The sequence below is a fragment of the Myxocyprinus asiaticus genome, chromosome 39 (genome assembly GCF_019703515.2).
Source record: "Myxocyprinus asiaticus isolate MX2 ecotype Aquarium Trade chromosome 39, UBuf_Myxa_2, whole genome shotgun sequence".
NCBI lineage: Eukaryota > Metazoa > Chordata > Actinopteri > Cypriniformes > Catostomidae > Myxocyprinus > Myxocyprinus asiaticus.
Window position 1 is genome coordinate 5560294 of NC_059382.1, and position 19060 is coordinate 5579353.

At 37.2% G+C, this 19060-nt stretch overlaps 1 protein-coding gene across 40 annotated transcripts in view; it reads left to right on the forward strand.

Annotated features, from left to right (window-relative positions):
- The window catches only part of si:ch211-281l24.3 (uncharacterized), an 88354-nt gene that overhangs the window by 23258 nt on the left and 46036 nt on the right, over positions 1-19060 (forward strand). For 21 of the 40 annotated variants that reach the window (XM_051678591.1, XM_051678603.1, XM_051678610.1 and 18 more), the window contains 13 exons: positions 529-636; positions 790-909; positions 6901-7008; positions 7538-7967; positions 8294-8401; positions 8501-8564; positions 8664-8756; positions 8890-10845; positions 10948-11104; positions 11189-11605; positions 11844-12290; positions 12960-13379; positions 16704-17153. In XM_051678591.1, coding sequence (XP_051534551.1) covers positions 529-636; positions 790-909; positions 6901-7008; positions 7538-7967; positions 8294-8401; positions 8501-8564; positions 8664-8756; positions 8890-10845; positions 10948-11104; positions 11189-11605; positions 11844-12290; positions 12960-13379; positions 16704-17153 — 4878 coding nt within the window. The remainder of the gene's footprint in view (positions 1-528; positions 637-789; positions 910-6900; positions 7009-7537; positions 7968-8293; positions 8402-8500; positions 8565-8663; positions 8757-8889; positions 10846-10947; positions 11105-11188; positions 11606-11843; positions 12291-12959; positions 13380-16703; positions 17154-19060) is intronic. The other 19 variants (XM_051678611.1, XM_051678630.1, XM_051678633.1 and 16 more) reach the window with 14 other exon arrangements.

The window sequence follows — 19060 nt, forward strand, 5'->3', positions numbered from 1 at the left end:
GTATCAGTTTTGCAGTTTAATCTAAGGTTACAACACAGTTTAAAGATGATTTAGTGTAAAGATAGAACAAAGAGTATAACGAAGGATAAAATGTATGATTGACTGTATACTTGTCTATTGACTAAAAAAACAATACATTTAGATTAGCAAATGTACCTGGTTTGACATACTCATTCTGTTCTGTCTTCTTTTAATAAACTGTTTTAAATATTCTTTAAAAAAAACTTGCAAGAGCCCCAGCACAGGTTCCAGTATTCAGAACTCAGACACAACAATCTAGCAGCTGAACTCTTAGTAGTAAATGGAGAAATGTCATTCTAAAAGCTCATTTGTTTTTGCAAATAAAATCCAGATGGAACTCTAAAAATACCACATACCACCGAAATGTAAAAACACAATTTAAATGAATCGTAATTATACTAATCTATTGATAGCCCTAAATATTTTGCATATTTTTAGTTCTTTAGTATTTTGAAGCAGCTGCTGCAATCTAGATATTTACCTTTTTCCTTATTTTTTTTTTCTAAGATTGAGACCAGATGACACAATATCTCCAACACCTTCTTGCACATCTCTAAAAAGTGACCAGTCAATGGATCGACCAATAAGGTTCAAAGATAGAACAAAGAGTTTAAGGTAGGAAAATGTATTTTTGCAAAATGAGTTTTTAAAAGAGGTTTACATTATATAAAGAGTTTTTTCAAATGGTTATTTTTTTAAATATAAACTTTTAATATAATATCATTTGATATAAGCTTTTAATATAAACTTTTTTTTCTTCTATTAAAGGTTGAGACCAGATGACACAGTATCTCCAGCACCTTCTTGCACATCTCTAAAAAGTGACCAGTCAATGGATCGACCAATAGAGTTCAAAGATAGAACACAGCATTTCATAAAGAATGAAAGGTACAAGAATTTAAATGGTGAAACAGGCTGTCTAATCATTACTGATCAATCGACTAGACTGAATTTCCCTCTTTAAATATTTTAATTCAATAACATGTTTTCTTTGGCATTGAAATTTTGCAGTTTTTTTTTATAAAAAATGTAACATTTACTTCAGTTATTTGTTTGTTCAGTGAATGATCAGACATCTTATAAGTTAATTGATTGAAAGTAAATATAAAGTCTCTAATTTAATTAAATGAGTTAAGTTAGGTAAGTGATTATATTAATGGTTTTATTCTTTTTGTGATCCTGAAGGAATGGTGGAAAAAACATAAACAAAACTCTACCTTCTGTGACATAATAGTATTGTACCTATATCAACTCTCTTAGACCATTGGATGACATTCGGCACTTCATCTCTGTTTCAGCACTTTTAATACTTTTTTCCAATTCCATGAATTCCTGTGCTTTGATCTTTTGAGTGAGGCATATTATATGAGTGAGGCATATTGTATGATCCACCCGCTAAGAACTGCCTTAAGCACCTCCCATGCCACGCCCACAGAGGACACTGAGGACCAATTGGTTTCTACATAAACATTAACGTCTGTCTTTAACATTTGTTGAAATTCTGGGTATTGTAGAAGGGATGTATTAAAGTGCCATCCATATGATTTTCTTTTCTCTATATGCAGCAACATCTCTAAAAACACCAAAGCATGATCTGAAACTAAAATGTTCCCAATTGAGCAATCAGTGGCAAAAGGAATGAGTTACTTAGATATATTAAAAAAATCTATTCTAGAGTAAATATTATGAACTGATGAAAAAAAATTATAATCCCTCCCATATGGATTCAGAAGTCTGCAAATGTCTATAAGACCAAGATTTTTACACATCCTGTGTAGTGTCAACGTTGCTCTAAATGGTCACTTTTGCATCACTATGATCATGGACCGGATCCATTAACAGATTGAAGTCTCAACCCAAAACCATATCATGAAGGATCCCAGCTGCTAGTAACTTTACCTCAAGATCTATAAAATGTTCTAATCACCAGTGTTGGATGCATAAATATTAGCCAAAATAAGATTTTGCCCATGTATTTCAGCCAAAACAATAATGACTCCTAAATTATCTAAATTATTTGAGACATTTAAATTGTAAATACTTATCAGTGTGATGACTCCCCTGCTCTTACTTGAATTAGCACTGCAAAACACATACCCACCCCATGCCCTATCAAGTTTTTCAGCTTCCTGTGAAGAAAGGTGCTTTTCGTGAAGGAATGCTGTATCATATTTTTTACGCTTAAGATACAAACGTCCTTCTTTTTATAGGGTGCACCAGCCCATTAAAATTCCATGTGGAGAGAAATATTTTACCTACAGTATATTAAAGTGTGACATATTGGCATGCAAAGACAAATTGTGTACCCAAGGCAAAATTATATAGACCACTTTTCAACATTGATGTAACCATAAAATCCTGAACAACGCACAGAACAGAAAAAAGATGCGCTTCAACCTCACACAGAACAGTCTCCACTGGTGTCCATCCCCCAGAAATCCGACGGTCTATGCACGCTCAAGAGATTTTCTGCAACACTATTGCTACATGATTGCTCTAGTGCTCCAGTCTAATGTTTTTTTTGTTGTTTTTTACGTAAACCATACCATTGAATTATACATGCATTCTTTCAATGAAATAGGCCCCAGTAAAAAATAACATCGAACCCACAAAAAAAAAAAAACTCAACAATAAGTCAAAGTAAGAGAAATAAAGAGTAGAGCGAGATAGAGGGAGACAGTGTGCAGCCAACAGAATAACAAATCCTCTTAGACTGCATCAGCAAAATGTACTATGTGTAGTCTAGATTGTTGATTAAATGCAGGCAAAGTTACCCACTCACTCCATTGATTTGATGAAGGCCATAGCTTGTCATGGGCATGTAAAAGTCTTGCGTCCATCCTTTGCATCAGTTCTCAGTTTAGCAGGGTAAAGCAATGCGAAGCTCGCCTTCTGTTCGTGCATTAATTTCTTACACTCTTTGAATCTTTCCCGTTTCGCTTGTGTAGCTCTGGCGAAGTCCAGAAACAGCATAATGTTGTAATCCTCCCAGCACAACTTGCCTTTATTCCTCTCCGCTCGTAGAGCAAAGTCTCTGTCTGCCGACTGCAAGAATCTTGCCAGGATGGTTCGGGTCTGTTTTGGGAAGCAGGCCGAAAGCTGTGTGTGCGTACACGAGTCGGCGGCCCGCTGTGTCGATCAAATTCGGAACGAGCCCTTCCACGCACTTGACCATATCTTGACCTTCTTTCCCTCTGGGATTCCAACGAAACGAATATTATTACATCTGCTTCGATTTTCCATATCCTCTATTTGTTCCCACACCTGGTCCATATCAGCTTTGGTGGCAGGTGGGTTAGCCTGCAGCTCTTTCTTGGCCTCTTCCAGAAACAAGACTCGCTTTTCAACCTCGTCTATTCTTGTGATCAAGGTGGAAAGGCCCTCCATGTCTGTCGAGAATTTCATTAGTGCTGCATAAATGTTCGCAATATCTTGACCTACATCATGAGGATTGTTGTCATTTTCAACTAGACCCCTGCCATCTTGATCTTAAGAGGCGTCAGGTGTGTGCAAATGTAAATGCCTTTTAATGTCCCCACAGGCCGATGATTTAAAATTTTTAGGCATCCTACTCTCCTAGCACAGTTTAGCAATAAAAGCTATTTCAGTTCTCACTAGTTAATAGTTGTATTTGTAATTGGGTTATTTATGGGTATAATGTTTTATTGTGATTAGAATGTGAGTCTGTTTTGGCACCTTGCTGCAAAACTTGTTTCCCCTAAGGGGCACAATAAAAGCAAACAAAACTAAAACTAATATTGATTAAAAGGATAATTGTAGCAAAGTGAAGCAGAGCTCCCCACTAAGGGGCCTTCACTCGCATTGCGCTATGTGACTCCATGTGCCACACATTCTCAATTGGAGACAGGTCAGGACTGCATGCAGCCCAATTAAGCACCCGCATTCTCTGTTTACGCTATGCACGTGTAATCTCGGCAGTATGTGGTTTGGCGTTGTCCTGCTGGAAAATGCAGGAACATCCCTGGAAAAGACAGCGTCTGGATGGCAGTATATGTTTCTTCAAAATTTGTACATATCTTTCTGCATTAATGGTGCGCTTACAGATGTGCAAGTTACCCATGTCATGGGCACTGACACACCCCAAACCATGACAGACACTGGCTTTTGGACCTGATCGCTAGACCACAAAGCACGATTCTCTGTTCTACTTTCAATAGACCAGAGAAGTCGGCGGTACATCTGGACAGTGTTGATGGATGGATTCTGCATTGCGTAGTAAAGCCTTAACTTGCATCTGTGGATGCAGCTGCGAAAATTATGCTTGCTAAACTTCAACTAAACATTTGTCTTCAGTGCCCAAATGCTTAATAAGTGTTATTAGAAGAAATGGTGATTGTTTCCCGGTTGTATATACTTGACTGTCAATTAATTTCACAAGGTAAAAATAAAACAAATAATGTTTTGTAGAGCTTTCAGTATAGCACAGGCTGAATAGAATTTACAAATCAGGGCCCGTATTCACGAAAAATCTTAAGGCTAAAAATAGCTCCCAATCGAAAATTTAGGAGCAACTCTTAAAAATTAGGGGCGTGTCATTCCTGAATTCCTAAATTTTCATCTAAGCGTTATTCATGAAGCAATTTAACGCTAAAATTAGCTCATAAACCCACAACAGCTTAGTAGTCATCCTGAGGACTTCTAAACCTCTAAGAGTGACTCAAACAATCCGAAGTATGTCTACTGTCCTCAATCCACATTAAAAAAATGTTTTTGAATATTATTGATATAAACCTTTTAAAAAGGTATAACCTGAATCACAATTGAAAATTGAAAATCAAAATTTTATAATATTATAAACATTATAATATTGACAGTGACGTTTTAAAAAAGCTATCATCTGAATCTTGAGGGTTTTTAATGATTGCGTAGTTAGTTAGGGATGCAGTTACCTCTCCTATGAATTGAAACAACCCAATTCAACTGGAGATAAAGGTTTTGACAACGTGTGCTTTTTGGCCACAGGCCAAATTAAACTGTGAAGCGCAGATGAATTTGGAATTTCTGTCAGCAGAATCATCTATCAAACTATGTATGCCCTCTCCAGACCGCACATCGTCCTCCAATACATGTATGTTTTTTTAGTGGGTGCACGCTCGCTTCAGAGAAAAGAAAGTGGCATTCACGGCCAACGCGGGGCTACACAGTGTATTTAATACAGTAGACAGGACGTACGCTTGTTTCATTGCATCAATACAGGATGAAGAAATATTCATCAACCAAAAAAACATCCATCCATGCATATGCACAGGTAAATATCTAAACCTGCTGGGCATTACTGCCTGCAGCATCTCTGCCGGTGCCTTCAGTTGTTCGGCTACGGGGTCATCGGCTGGGACCCACCTATCACAGATGTTTTGCCCCATTAATCCTGGAACATCTCCTGGTGGTGTGGCAGTGGTCAGGGACGTCTCCCTGCCACCCCCCGCAGCTGGTCAGCAGATCCTCTCGATTGCCTCTCGCTCTTGCCCTCCCATCAAGACATTCCTACTTTCCCATCAAGACATACCATACAACCAGGGTGTGTGTGTGTGTGTGTATATATATATATTTGTCGTATATATTTCCCGCTATATGTCTATGAGGAATTTGCTGAAAAATAGCGCTTCCCTGTCTACCAATCACTTTGGCCGATTTAAAAGAGTGTGCTCATAAAATGTGACGTGATCCATAGCAGCGAGGTCAACTCCGCCTTTCTCTTATCTTAAGATTTCCTTATTAAAACTTGCTCTTAGCAGTTTTGTGAGTAGGTTTTAAGCAAAAACTCCTAGCTAGGAACTCTTTGGAAAACTCCTAGTGGTAAGATAAACATTTTCGTGAATATGGGCCCAATCCTTTTTGTTTTTATTAGCATTTTCCATTTTATTCCAACATTTTTGGAATTGTGGTTGTATAAAATATTCGATTCAATACTGAAAAGTATTGGTCAAAACTAGATATCACAAGTACATTGTAAATATTTAGTCTATTATTAAAAATGAACATTTCACCTAATATTTGTATGTATGTTTTGCAAAATATGCTAATGCCAAACTATTGAAATCAAGTGTATTTTCAATGCCTTTGTAGAGTATTCCAAATCAGTCATTTATGAAGTACCATTTTGGTTAGCATGCTATCTTAGCAGGTTGCTATCACGGGTTTGGAACAAAGCCAATATTTAAATGAACTTGAAGGTCATGCCTATAACATATGGGTTGCATGTCTTTATCTCAAACAGTGTATTAGTATTAGTTCTTTCCCATAAAGGTTGAGACTGAGATCTCCAGAACATTCATATACATATTTTCAAACTGACCAGTCAATGGACAGCCCAATAGAGTTAATGTAATGTATCAGTTTTGCAGTTTAATCTAAGGTTACAACACAGTTTAAAGATGATTTAGTGTAAAGATAGAACAAAGAGTATAATGAAGGATAAAATGTATGATTGACTGTATACTTGTCTATTGACTAAAAAAACAATACATTTAGATTAGCAAATGTACCTGGTTTGACATACTCATTCTGTTCTGTCTTCTTTTAATAAACTGTTTTAAATATTCTTTAAAAAAAAACTTGCAAGAGCCCCAGCACAGGTTCCAGTATTCAGAACTCAGACACAACAATCTAGCAGTTGAACTCTTAGTAGTAAATGGAGAAATGTCATTCTAAAAGCTCATTTGTTTTTGCAAATAAAATCCAGATGGAACTCTAAAAATACCACATACCACCGAAATGTAAAAACACAATTTAAATGAATCGTAATTATACTAATCTATTGATAGCCCTAAATATTTTGCATATTTTTAGTTCTTTAGTATTTTGAAGCAGCTGCTGCAATCTAGATATTTACCTTTTTTCTTATTTTTTTTTTCTAAGATTGAGACCAGATGACACAATATCTCCAACACCTTCTTGCACATCTCTAAAAAGTGACCAGTCAATGGATCGACCAATAGAGTTCAAAGATAGAACAAAGAGTTTAAGGTAGAAAAATGTATTTTTGCAAAATGAGTTTTTAAAAGAGGTTTACTTTTCATAAAGAATGAAAGGTACAAGAATTTAAATGGTGAAACAGGCTGTCTAATCATTACTGATCAATCGACTAGACTGAATTTCCCTCTTTAAATATTTTAATTCAATAACATGTTTTCTCTGGCATTGAAATTTTGCAGTTTTTTTTTTATAAAAAATGTAACATTTACTTCAGTTATTTGTTTGTTCAGTGAATGATCAGACATCTTATAAGTTAATTGATTGAAAGTAAATATAAAGTCTCTAATTTAATTAAATGAGTTAAGTTAGGTAAGTGATTATATTAATGGTTTTATTCTTTTTGTGATCCCAAATGTACAATATTATAAAGAAGAATGTTGAAGAGCCATTTAAAATGCACAGTGCACTCCGAAAGGAGGTGTTATCTCCAGATATGTGGTGCATCTATTCTTTTTCAAAGATAAAATATTATGTTGTTGTGAATTGTTAAACTGAGCAGTTTCCACACCATGTCCCATAGCACATTGTCAGCCACTCTGTTGACAGAGGATCACTACAGGTGTTCAGTGTGCACAGAGGTTTTTAAGGATCCAGTTTCCATTCCCTGTGGACACAGTTACTGCAAACACTGCATTGAGATCTACTGGAGCAAACCAACTCAAGCAGGATGTTACGCTTGTCCTCAGTGCAGAAAGAGGTTCAGAAATCGTCCTGTGTTATATGTAAATGTTGCTTTGGCGAAAGTGATAGAGGAACTGAAGCAGGCAGGGTTTAGTCCTGCTCTTCCTGCTCACTGCTATGCTGGACCTGATGATGTTCCCTGTGATATCTGCACTGGAATGAAGCTCAGAGCTGTTAAATCCTGTTTGACTTGCACAGCGTCGTTCTGTGAGACCCACATCAGACAGCACTACACAGTACCAGCACTGCAGAGACACAATCTGGTGGAGGTGATTGGAAATTACTTCAGAAATTATTTTGCTCTGATTATTACTGATTATTACATGTTGAATGAAGCCATATTTGACACCTTATTTTTTATTTTTTTTTATCTATGTTTGAATATATCACAAGATATAAAATGTGTAAAATGTCACAAAATCAGCTCTATCAGTATCATATTCTTTCAAAATTGCAAAGTCAGTTGTCACAGGTACAACATGCACACTTTAATCCTTTGGACTAAATATCAAGTGCATCACTTGACACTTAAATTAATGCTTTTTAAATTAATTTTTATCTATCAGATAACTGTGATTTTTTTTGTGTTGTTTAGCCTGGCAATTTTTCACATGACAATGAGACATTTAGAATATCCAGAGCAGAAGAAGAATTGCAAGAAGAGATCAAAGGGTTGACCGCAACAGTGGCTGCACTGAAAATGGTAACTATAGAGTTTAAAAGTAGCATTATGAACATGTGAGATATAAACAAAATTGTAATTTTGTTCAAGAGATTGGTGTAAATCTCTTTTGCTTTTCAGACCTTGAGAGAAAAGGACACACGGGCAAAACGCTTGTGTAAAGGATTTGAAGTCCATTGTCATGGTGGGTGAATATTGTGCCATATTTCTGTCAGCTGCACCAATTTTGCTGTATGCAACTGGTGTTTTAAAAAGATTTAATTAAATTGTTTGTTATTTTCAGATTTCCCCTATGATGCTATTGAAGTGGTTACTCTAGGCCGCCCCTTGAGCCTTGGAATGTTATATGACACTAACAGTGATTCTTATTGTAAAGGTAAGATTTTTGGGCTTTGAAAGGACTAATCTTATTTAAGAAGTGAGTCAAAAATCCTTCCATTTCATAAGTTTATAGTGAAATAATGATTTGCAGTAAAAGATTTTGAGTAAACAATGTGATTGTTTTTCAGATACTTTCCTGTGGAATGAGGGCATCATTTCCTCTATGAGAGTGTCCCTGCCTCGGCCTCAAACAGAGGTGAAGGTTCTAGAAGGTGACTCTCTACAGGAGAGATTCAGAATCCTTGAAATGTCTCCTGTGTTAAGAACAAAAGCTTTGCATGGACTGATTGAAATGATTGGAGCTGCAGCCTTTCTGAATCACCCAGTACAGTCTGAGCATCAGGACAGAGTTACACTGCACTACAAAACCACCACCAGACTGGACATGATCAGCCAAAGATTGCTACAGGAAGGCATTCCTCCCTCAGTCATTAATTCAACCTCGGCTACACACGTGATCATAGCTGTGTGCTATGGAGCTCAGGCTTTCTTTGTTTTTGATCATGTGCAAATTGGTTCAGAGAAAACTTCAAAAATGAAAAATGTTATCAAGAAGGTGACCTCTTCATTTTGTGCAAGTCAAATTAATTTAAATCTCAGTGACAATGAAAAATCTTTGAGTTTGTTTTATAACTGTAGTCTCTTCATTGATGTTGGTGATTTGAAGAGTCCAGTGTCTTTTGATAAAGCAGTAGAAATCTATGGTTCTCTGCCAATGCTGCTTGGATCTAAAGGTGAGAATGCAGTTCCTATGAAGGTCTGGCTCTACCCTTTGAAGAACCTGGACAAGACCTCTGTGTGTGCTCTTCTCAGGGGAGTCAGTAAAAGCCTGATGCAGAGAGCTGAGAATGTTCTGGGACATCTGAAAAACCAGATCAGGAAATGTCAGGATTTCATGTCGAGCCCAGGTAATCTAAGTGTGATTATTTGGTTTCCTGCTCTGAAAGATAAATTAGCAAATTTTTCAGAGCTTCTGCATAAATACCAAGCACATTTTCAGAAAGGAATCACAGAGATTGCTGAAGCCATTCATGTTAAAGAAGAGGAAGGAGAGAACAGATTACAACATCTCTTAGACAGACATGACCAATCACCATTCAGTGCAGAGAACACAAATCAATGGCTGGAGAATAAAGAAACTGAGCTGAAGATTTTGAATGACTGCAGAGCCGCAGACATCCCTGTTGTGAAATCACAGGCAGAGTTACAGCAAGTCCTAAGTCATTCACAGAAAACCAGAGTGATGTGTTTAACTCTAACATCACCAGAAAAAGAAGATTTGTTTCTTTCTACTCTGAAACAAGAATTTGAATCTGATCACATTATTCAAAGGGATTCACTCGTATTCAAGCCTGTTCTTATCAGTCAGAAAGTGCTTTTTGATATGCAGCTGTTTATTGCTGTTAAAGAGGCAAATGAAGATACAGAGCAAACCAAGTTCATTGCTGTAATTGTACCTGATGTTTGTGATGAATACACGGTGCAGTTTTATCATGCTGGAATGATTGTAAGCAGAAATGTGAAGCTTGGACTGAAACCAAATGTTCCTCAGATAGTTCAAATAAAGCAAACAAGTGTGTCTTTGATGCTAAATCATTTGCTGAACAAAAGAACTGAGAGATATGTGGTGGAGTACAGAGTTGTGGCTGATGGAGGAAATAACAACTCTTGGAAACAGACCACAGTGTTTGCTGAGAAATGTGTTTTATCAGGTTTAAAAACAGAATCTGAATACCAGCTCAGGTATGCAGTGGGTGACAACCAATGTATGAGCAATTTCAGCAGGATTATACGTTTTAAAACATCTTCTGCAGCCATTCCTGGAAAACCCTCTGTTAATAAGCTGAACAGAGAAACTCTTAAAATTACCTGGTTGAAGGCTGAAGCAAATTGTCCAGTGCTTCACTATATGGTTGAGTATAAAGAAGCAGGACTGAAGGGCTGGTCATCAGTACTGACACAAGGACCTCAATGTGAATGTACTTTAACTGTACCTCACAGCACCTGCTATACAGTCAGAGTCTCTGCTGTCTATAAAGACATCACCAGCAAACCTAGTGAGGAAACATCTGTACCTGTGGAAGGTGAGAATCATTTGAAGCTTATGAAACAGACACTTTGTCGTTACCTTTTCCCCTTACCTTTGTTTTGTTTAATTTCACATGGTTTTCTCATGTTCTTTTTAGTCTGGATCATAAACCTCGCAGAGATTAAGAGCTCCAACCTCCTAGAAGTCTTTAAACTCCAAAGATTGAGAAAACCAGTAGAGCTGATAGGCTGGTCAGATGAAGAGAGTGAAATGAGGGGATTCCTCCAGTGTCTGCCCTACATCTCACAACTGAGGTGAGAATTTAGTAGATGTGTAGATATCACAAGGTCCTTGTGCATACTAGATTGTAAAAGGCTGCTTTTTTTGACTCTATCTAGATTCACTCAACCAGAATGTAGATCCCCCGAAGAATGGGAGAAACAAAAGAGGTCATTTCTGTTGAATCTGTCAATGCAAGCTGTTCTCACAGAAACATCAGAAACACTTGAGACAAGTGTGGAAACACTGCTGTCTGTTGATGAATATGGAAGGTCTGATTTTCTGCTGGATCTGTGCTTGCTTGTTAAGGACTATGAGACTCAAACAGGCAGGAGTGTCCTTGCAGCATTACAGCCAATTTATCAGTCAGCTCCTGCAGTCTGGATCATAAACCTCTCAGAGAGAAAGAGCTCCATCCTCCTAGAAGTGCTGAAACTCCAAACAGAGAAGAAACCAGTAGAGCTGATAGACTGGTCTGATGAAGAAAGTGAAGTGAGGGGATTCCTCCAGTGTCTGCCCTACATCTCACAACTGAGGTCAAATTTAATGTGCAACATATCACATCATTCTTTTCATAGTCTCTTTATTTTTATCCAGGGAGTAAATATCATGTACTACATTAAAACTGTATGAGTTGTAAAATAAATGTGATAGAATGTGAACAGTTGTAATTTTTTAGTGGAATTCATGACTGCCATTATCATTCATGCATAATTGTTTCACAGATTTACTTTGCCATTTTTTACATTTAATTTGAAATGTTGTTTTACTCAGATTTCAAGATAATGTATTTGATGGAGGGAAGAAAATGGCAGCTGTCCAGTTTCTGGTCAATCTGATCTATGCAGCATTGCAGTGTGACACAACTACTGGAGAGAATTACACTGAACTGTTCACATCTGTGTGCAGCTACACATCTTTCCCCTTTGATGATGATAATTATTATAAAACTAGACAATGTGATTTCCTGCTGGATCTGTGCTCACATGTGAAGGACTATGAGATTCAAACAGGCAGGAGTGTCCTTCCAGCATTACAGCCAATTTATCAGTCAGCTCCTGCAGTCTGGATCATAAACCTCTCAGAGAGAAAGAGCTCCATCCTCCTAGAAGTGCTGAAACTCCAAACAGAGAAGAAACCAGTAGAGCTGAGAGACTGGTCAGATGAAGAGAGTGAAGTGAGGGGATTCCTCCAGTGTCTGCCCTACATCTCTGAACTGAGGTGACTCTTTAAATCTTTTTTTTTTTTTTTTTTTTTTTTTTTTGTGCAAGTATGTTGTCTGTTCTGATGCTCTTCACTTCTTGCTTATATGGTTAAAGGCATGCTGGTATTTTAAAACTATCTAATTTCAGGGGCCTGGGTAGCTCAGTGAGTAAAAAAAAGCTGACTACCACCCCTGGAGTCATAAGTTCGAATCCAGGGCGTGCTGAGTGACTCCAGCCAGGTCTCCTAAGCAACCAAATTGGCCTGGTTGCTAGGGAGGGTAGAGTCACATGGGGTAACCTCCTTGTGGTAGCTATAATGTGGTTCTCACTCTCGGTGGGGTGCGTGGTGAGTTGAGCGTGGATGCCGCGGAAAATAGCGTGAAGCCTCCACCAGCGCTATGTCTACACAGTAAGGCGCTCAACAAGCCACGTGATAAAATGCATGGATTGACGGTCTCAGACGTGGAGGCAACTGAGATTCATCCTCCGCCACCTGAATTTAGGAGAGTCACTACGCCACCACTAGGACTTAGAGCACATTGCGAATTGGGCATTCCAAATTGGGGAGAAAAGAGGAGAAAAAAATAAAAATGACTAATTTCTTACACTTGTATTACTTAAAAAAAATCCAACATTTCTAATCAGTCTCCACTTCAGCATCTAAAATAATACTTGTTATGTGTAGAGTTTCTCCACCACAGAATCAGGAAGAATCCTTTAAAGATTGGGAAAAAAGAAAGAGATTGTGTCTACTAAATCTTTGTTTGCAAGTGGCTCTCTGCCAAGAGGATACCCTAGAGACAAATATGGAGACATTGCTGTCAACCATGTATGATGGGAAATGTGATTTCCTACTGGATCTGTACTCGCATGTAAAGGACTATGAGAGTCAAACAGGCAGGAGTGTCCTTCCAGCATTACAACCAATTTATCAGTCAGCTTCTGCAGTCTGGTATGTATACCTCTCAGAGAGAAAAGCTGCCTTAATGCTAGAAGTGCTGAAACTCCAAACAGAGAAGAAACCAGTAAAGCTGAGAGACTGGTCAGATGAAGAGAGTGAAGTGAGGGGATTCCTCCAGTGTCTGCCCTACATCTCACAACTGAGGTAAAATTCCTTTTCAGAGACTGGAACATCACATTGTTCTGTTCAATTATTCTGTTTATATTTCAATAAAACAGTTCAAGAAAATTATTTAAAGTTTCACTAAGTATTTTTTTGTTTTGTTTATGTTTCACTGGCCGGTACTAAACATTTTCTAAATTTATTAAAATACACTAGAATATTGAAACTAAGAATATTTTAAGAGGAAAATACCAGTACTTGCATTTCTGAAGTGAATTAATTTAAATTATATTTAAACAGTAGGCTACATGCACATATTATTTGGAGTCCTCCACATGTGTTTTGCTGTATTAACGATTAAGTAATTCATTGATCGCTAATTTCCATGACAATCGATGATGAAAATGTCTGAAAATTGACATCCCTACCTCGCAGAAATACCCTTTTTACAGTTCTATTTGTCGCTCATGATTAATTTATTTTACAACCGAAAGTGTCAAACAATAGAGGAGTTACCAATAAAAAGTGACTTCTTTTGGCTGGTTATGTGATCCCAACACAGGACAGCCACCATGAGGGGAGACCAAAATTTTGTAGACCAGGGTGCCAAACTCATTTTAGGTCACAGGCCAGATTGGATTAAGCGGCATCGCTTGCGGGCCGAAATTTATGTATATTAACTCTCAGTACATTTTCTGTTTTTCATCCCTAAAATGCTCTTGTGTTTTGAACTACTTTCTTCCGCCATGGATTCAGCATCTTGCTTTGGAACAGCCCAAGCCTTCATTGCTAGATCAAAAATGTTACTTTAGAACTAGCAACATAGTCTTTCACTGCTTTTAAGCACTTATTGGAGTAGCAAGTGTGTGTTTTGTGTGTGTGCGTGTGTGTGGGCAGGTTTAAGTGGTTTACGAGGACATTTTTTTAGGTTATAAACTGGTAATTACAAGGGTATTATGCTAAAATGTGGTTTATGAGGACATTTCTAGTGTCCCCATAATTGAAATTGCTTAAACATACTAAACTATGTTTTATTGAAAATTTAAAAATGCAGAAAGTTTTTTGTGAGGGATAGGTTTAGGGTTAGGGTTAGGGGACAGAATCTATAGTTCGTACAGTATAAAAATCATTATGTTTATGGAGAGTCCTCATAATGATAGCTGCACCAACGTGTGTGTGTGTGTGCGCGCACACGTGTGTGCGTGTGTGTGCATAAACGCGTGAGAGAGAAAGACAACAGGCACTACATAATAAGGCACTACTTAATCTTTCCCCACAGTATCTGTCTGAACTTCTCAAACACTACTCCTTGGCCTGAAATTTGAGGTCTTCTGATACTAGTCTACTCGTTGTCCCCAAATTTAAATTAGCCTCAATGGGTGCTAGGGCATTCAGTATTGCTGCTCCTAAACTTTGAAATTCACTTCCTCAGAACCTCCGCAAAATACCTTCTTTCTCTTTTTTTTCCTATGTGGAACTCAAAAGGAGATGTTAGTCTCAGGATTCACTTTCATTGTATGAAAAAAAAAAAAAAGCTGCAGTGAAAGTGAATGGTGACTTTGACTGACATTCTGCCTATTACATCTTTTGTGCTACACAGAAGAAACAAATTAATGTGGGGAACAACATGAAGTTGAGTAAAGATGACAGAAATATATTATATATATATTATATATATATTATAATATATATATATATATATATATATATATATATATATATATATATATTTTTTTTTTTTTTTTTTTTTTTTTTTATCTTTTTAACTACCTGTTTAAGGTTTTGTTAAAGGTATCTGCCAAAACAACAATATCAATGTAAGTCAGTACATGATGGTATTACATATTGCTGCAAAACAAGTGACTGAAGAGAAGGGCGATTATGTAGGTTGTATAAGTAAAAAATAATTATTTGAGTAATAATAACTTTGAGAGACTTCAACTAGTGCTGTGTCATGTGAACAAGTATTTTAGAAATGCTTTGTAGCAAAGAGTTACATAAATGTTAATACACATACTGAAGAAAATATAAAAATGCTTCTCTCAGTCACCAAGATTGAAGATTTAGTGTTGTTTTTCAAAAAAAAAAAAAAAAAAAAAAACGTATCCGGGGGTGCATGCCCCCGCACACCCCTCGACAATAACAGCACACTTCTTTAATTGGTTAGGTTTCTCTGCATACCCAGAAAACAAATCCAGGCGCCTTTGTACTTTGACAGTAAATTCACAGACATAATAAAATCATAAAAAATACTTATATTTAAGTATGCAGTGATAATATGCTTATGTAAATTAATTCAAAAAAATTAAAAACATGATTTTATAGCAGGTAGCCCACTTATTTAGCATTATATGCCTTGGCATTAAAATTTGGCAATACTAATTTGACACATGTGATGGCACCCCTGCCTATGCCCTATTCACTCTGAATGACAGAGCTCTTGATGTGGGCACTCTGAAGGGAGCATGACATTGCTTTATGAATGTACCCTTTGCTAACAGTCTTGTGGAAGCTCCTTCTTGAATGTTTTTTTTTTCACTTTCGTTTGGAACGACACTTCCAGTGGCGTCTTCTGCCCGCAGTGCCCTTTAAGAGTCCAAAAATGCAGTTTGGAAAATGCCCTATGTGTGTGCGTATGTATGTGTATCCATGTGTGTGAGAGTTTGGGTGAGAGCAAAAGAGAGGGAGCGCAAGGGTGCTTTGCATAGATATTAAGTTATTTAGGATAATATAGAAACTGTTGTATTGATCATGTCTTGGGGGTGCATTTACATAAAGGCTCTGTTTATCACAAGTGTCTGTGTATGTTTTTGTGGGTGAGTGCGAGAGAAAGGGAGCACGAGGTTGCTTTCCACATAATTGAAAATAAATTGAGGATATTATAGAAATTGTTTGTCATTCTTGTTTGTCATGCGATTTACTTAACTATATAAAAAAACAAACTGGTTATCTTGCTGTGATAGCCTGAACTGCTCTTTGAAATAATTTGGCGAAGTGATATGGAACCATTACAACTACAACTACTTCGGACACCGGACCTACAACTACTTCATAGTTGTGCATTTACTGAAAAATAATTACACACCTTTGAATGCCCATCAACCAATCAGAATTAAGCATTCAACAGTGCGATGGTATAATTAAATGTTCATTGTATCGAGTATATACTTTTAATGTTTAATTTTTTTACTTTATTTAAATCACCCTTTTTTAATAGTAAAATAATTTGCAAACGTGTATCTTTACTTATTTTACTGTTCTGTTTATTCAGATTTTTTTTTTACTTTATTTGATTTATTGTAACCTTTAGAAATATTTCATTATACACTAAATTATAATATTTTATCATGTCTCTTATTTCCTTAGCTTTTATAAGGATGTATTATATTTTGAAAAGGAGAAGAAATCAGCCTTTCTGTTTCTGCTGGAGCTGAGTGGTGCGGCATTAAAATGGGATACATCTGGAAAAGAGAATTTCAGTAAACTGTTAACATCTGTGTGCAGCTACTCATCTTTCCCCTGTGATGAAAATATTACAAATTCTACTGGTCAGTGCGAATTTCTACTTGATCTGTACACGCACATAAAGGACTATGACACTCAAACAGGCAGGAGTGTCCTTCCAGCATTACAGCCAATTTATCAGTCAGCTCCTGCAGTCTGGACCATAAACCTCTCAGAGAGAAAGAGCTCCATCCTCCTAGAAGTGCTGAAACTCCAAACAAAGAAGAAACCAGTAAAGCTGATAGACTGGTCAGATGAAGAGAGTGAAGTGAGGGGATTCCTCCAGTGTCTGCCCTACATCTCACAACTGAGGTTAGCATTTTATTTTGGGTTTCTGCAGGCATTAAAATTTTAAAGGTGAAGTTTGTCATTTCTGCACTACTAGTGGCACCAAATGGAATTACAAAAATAAAGTATGTTTTCAAACAACCTTTGGCAATACCCCTCAGACTCATCATGCCCACTCTCTGATTCCCAATGAACAAATAAGCAATACTAAATAAAAGGTGATAAACGTTTAACATCATAACAAACGAGACCACTATAACATAAATACACCGGACAAAAAGCTCTGCAGAGTAATCGGCTCGTCCGAAAGCCGCCGGCCTGAACGGCAGCTGGTGTGCGGGGGATCTAGCACAAGAGGTAGAATAGTTCTTGGTAAAGCCGCCTATTCACTGTCTCTGATATTCGCGTACGACTGTCATATTTCTCCCCTAGTGGCAGTCGTGATGAACTCTCATGATGCTCGCAATCATTTTTTTCATGAAGGGATTTTATTCATGAAGGGAGAAGCTACCAAATGTTTACCTAGGACTGACATTACTGAGTGTGATTTTGTTGAGCAGATGAATGACTTAAATGAAATTCATGAATAATATTCACCCAGTATTTATTATTAATAGTATTATTTATTATTAAACCTTTTTATAGTTATTATTATGATATTTAATATCAATAACAATAATAATAAAGCAAATGGAAAGCTGAAATTAATAGATTTTGCTTGTGTAGAAATAAATGACACATGTACACATTTAATCACGTTTACTGTAATAAATAAGCTTTTTGTGATATATTTGCAACGTAAACAATCATTCCTGACTTCTGCGTTCACAATTGTCCAAAATGCTGAAGTAGTTGCCGTTTAGTATAAGTTTTAGGTGAAAATCTATTGATATTTCTCACTTCGCACAGATAGTTTTGCATGAATACATCACATCCGGTCGGGCAGTTGCATATGGTCTTGTTGCACAAAGCTCAAATCGGATCCGAAAATGTGGCATCCGGAGAAGGTCGCAAGCCCATGCAGCTCCCGTGTGATTCTCCGTTGGAAATGACTGACTTCCGGCCTATTGTCTGTTGTTTGCAATGAAAAGGCTGCTTAAATAGTAAGCGTAACGATTATTGATGGCCAGTTCGTGAATTAATCATTCTTTTGAACCGGTTCTTTTTAGTGAATGAGTTGAACCAGTCACCAAATCGGACTGAATCCTTTGAAACAGTTTGCGTCTTGAGTCAACACTGATCCACAAGTTACTCTATCTTAACCTGTCTCTTGGATGTGCCTGACACTACGACTCGAAATAAGCAGATAACCAGGAGTAATATGAACTGGTGATATCTGCTTTTCCTAACTTATTATGGGATTACTTTTGTGCCAGTTGTTTTGAACGTAACTTTTCAAGAAACAAATAAAAATATAAACTGATCATGAATAAAAGCAAACTGAAACTGAAAAAAAAAAAAAAATTATTCAAAGGCAAAATTTACACTTAGTCTTCAAATAAACCGTGTACTTAGAGGCAAGAGCCATGCAGTCTTCAAAGAAAACACATGCAATTCAACAGAATCCAAAGGCTCGAACAGGGGGCACATAAGCGCCATTAGAACTAGGTTTAAATCCCAAGCTGGGTCTGTAGCAGGGTGAGGGGGGTTTAGCCGCCTTGCTTCCCTAAGGAACTTAATGAACAAATCATGTCTGCCTATTGGAGTGCCAGCCTCTGGTGCGTGATAGACTTTGAGTGTTGATGGGGTAAATCCCGCGTCCAGCCGCTCTTGAAGGAATGTAAGAATCTCAGCTATGGGGCAATTAGCTGCTCCGCATGAAAAGCACCAATTTGTAAACACATTCCATTTTAGTGCATACAAGCATCTCGTAGATGGTTCTTTACCGACTAGCGGAGCTTGGGACTTGGAGTACCAGAGGGGACAGTGGG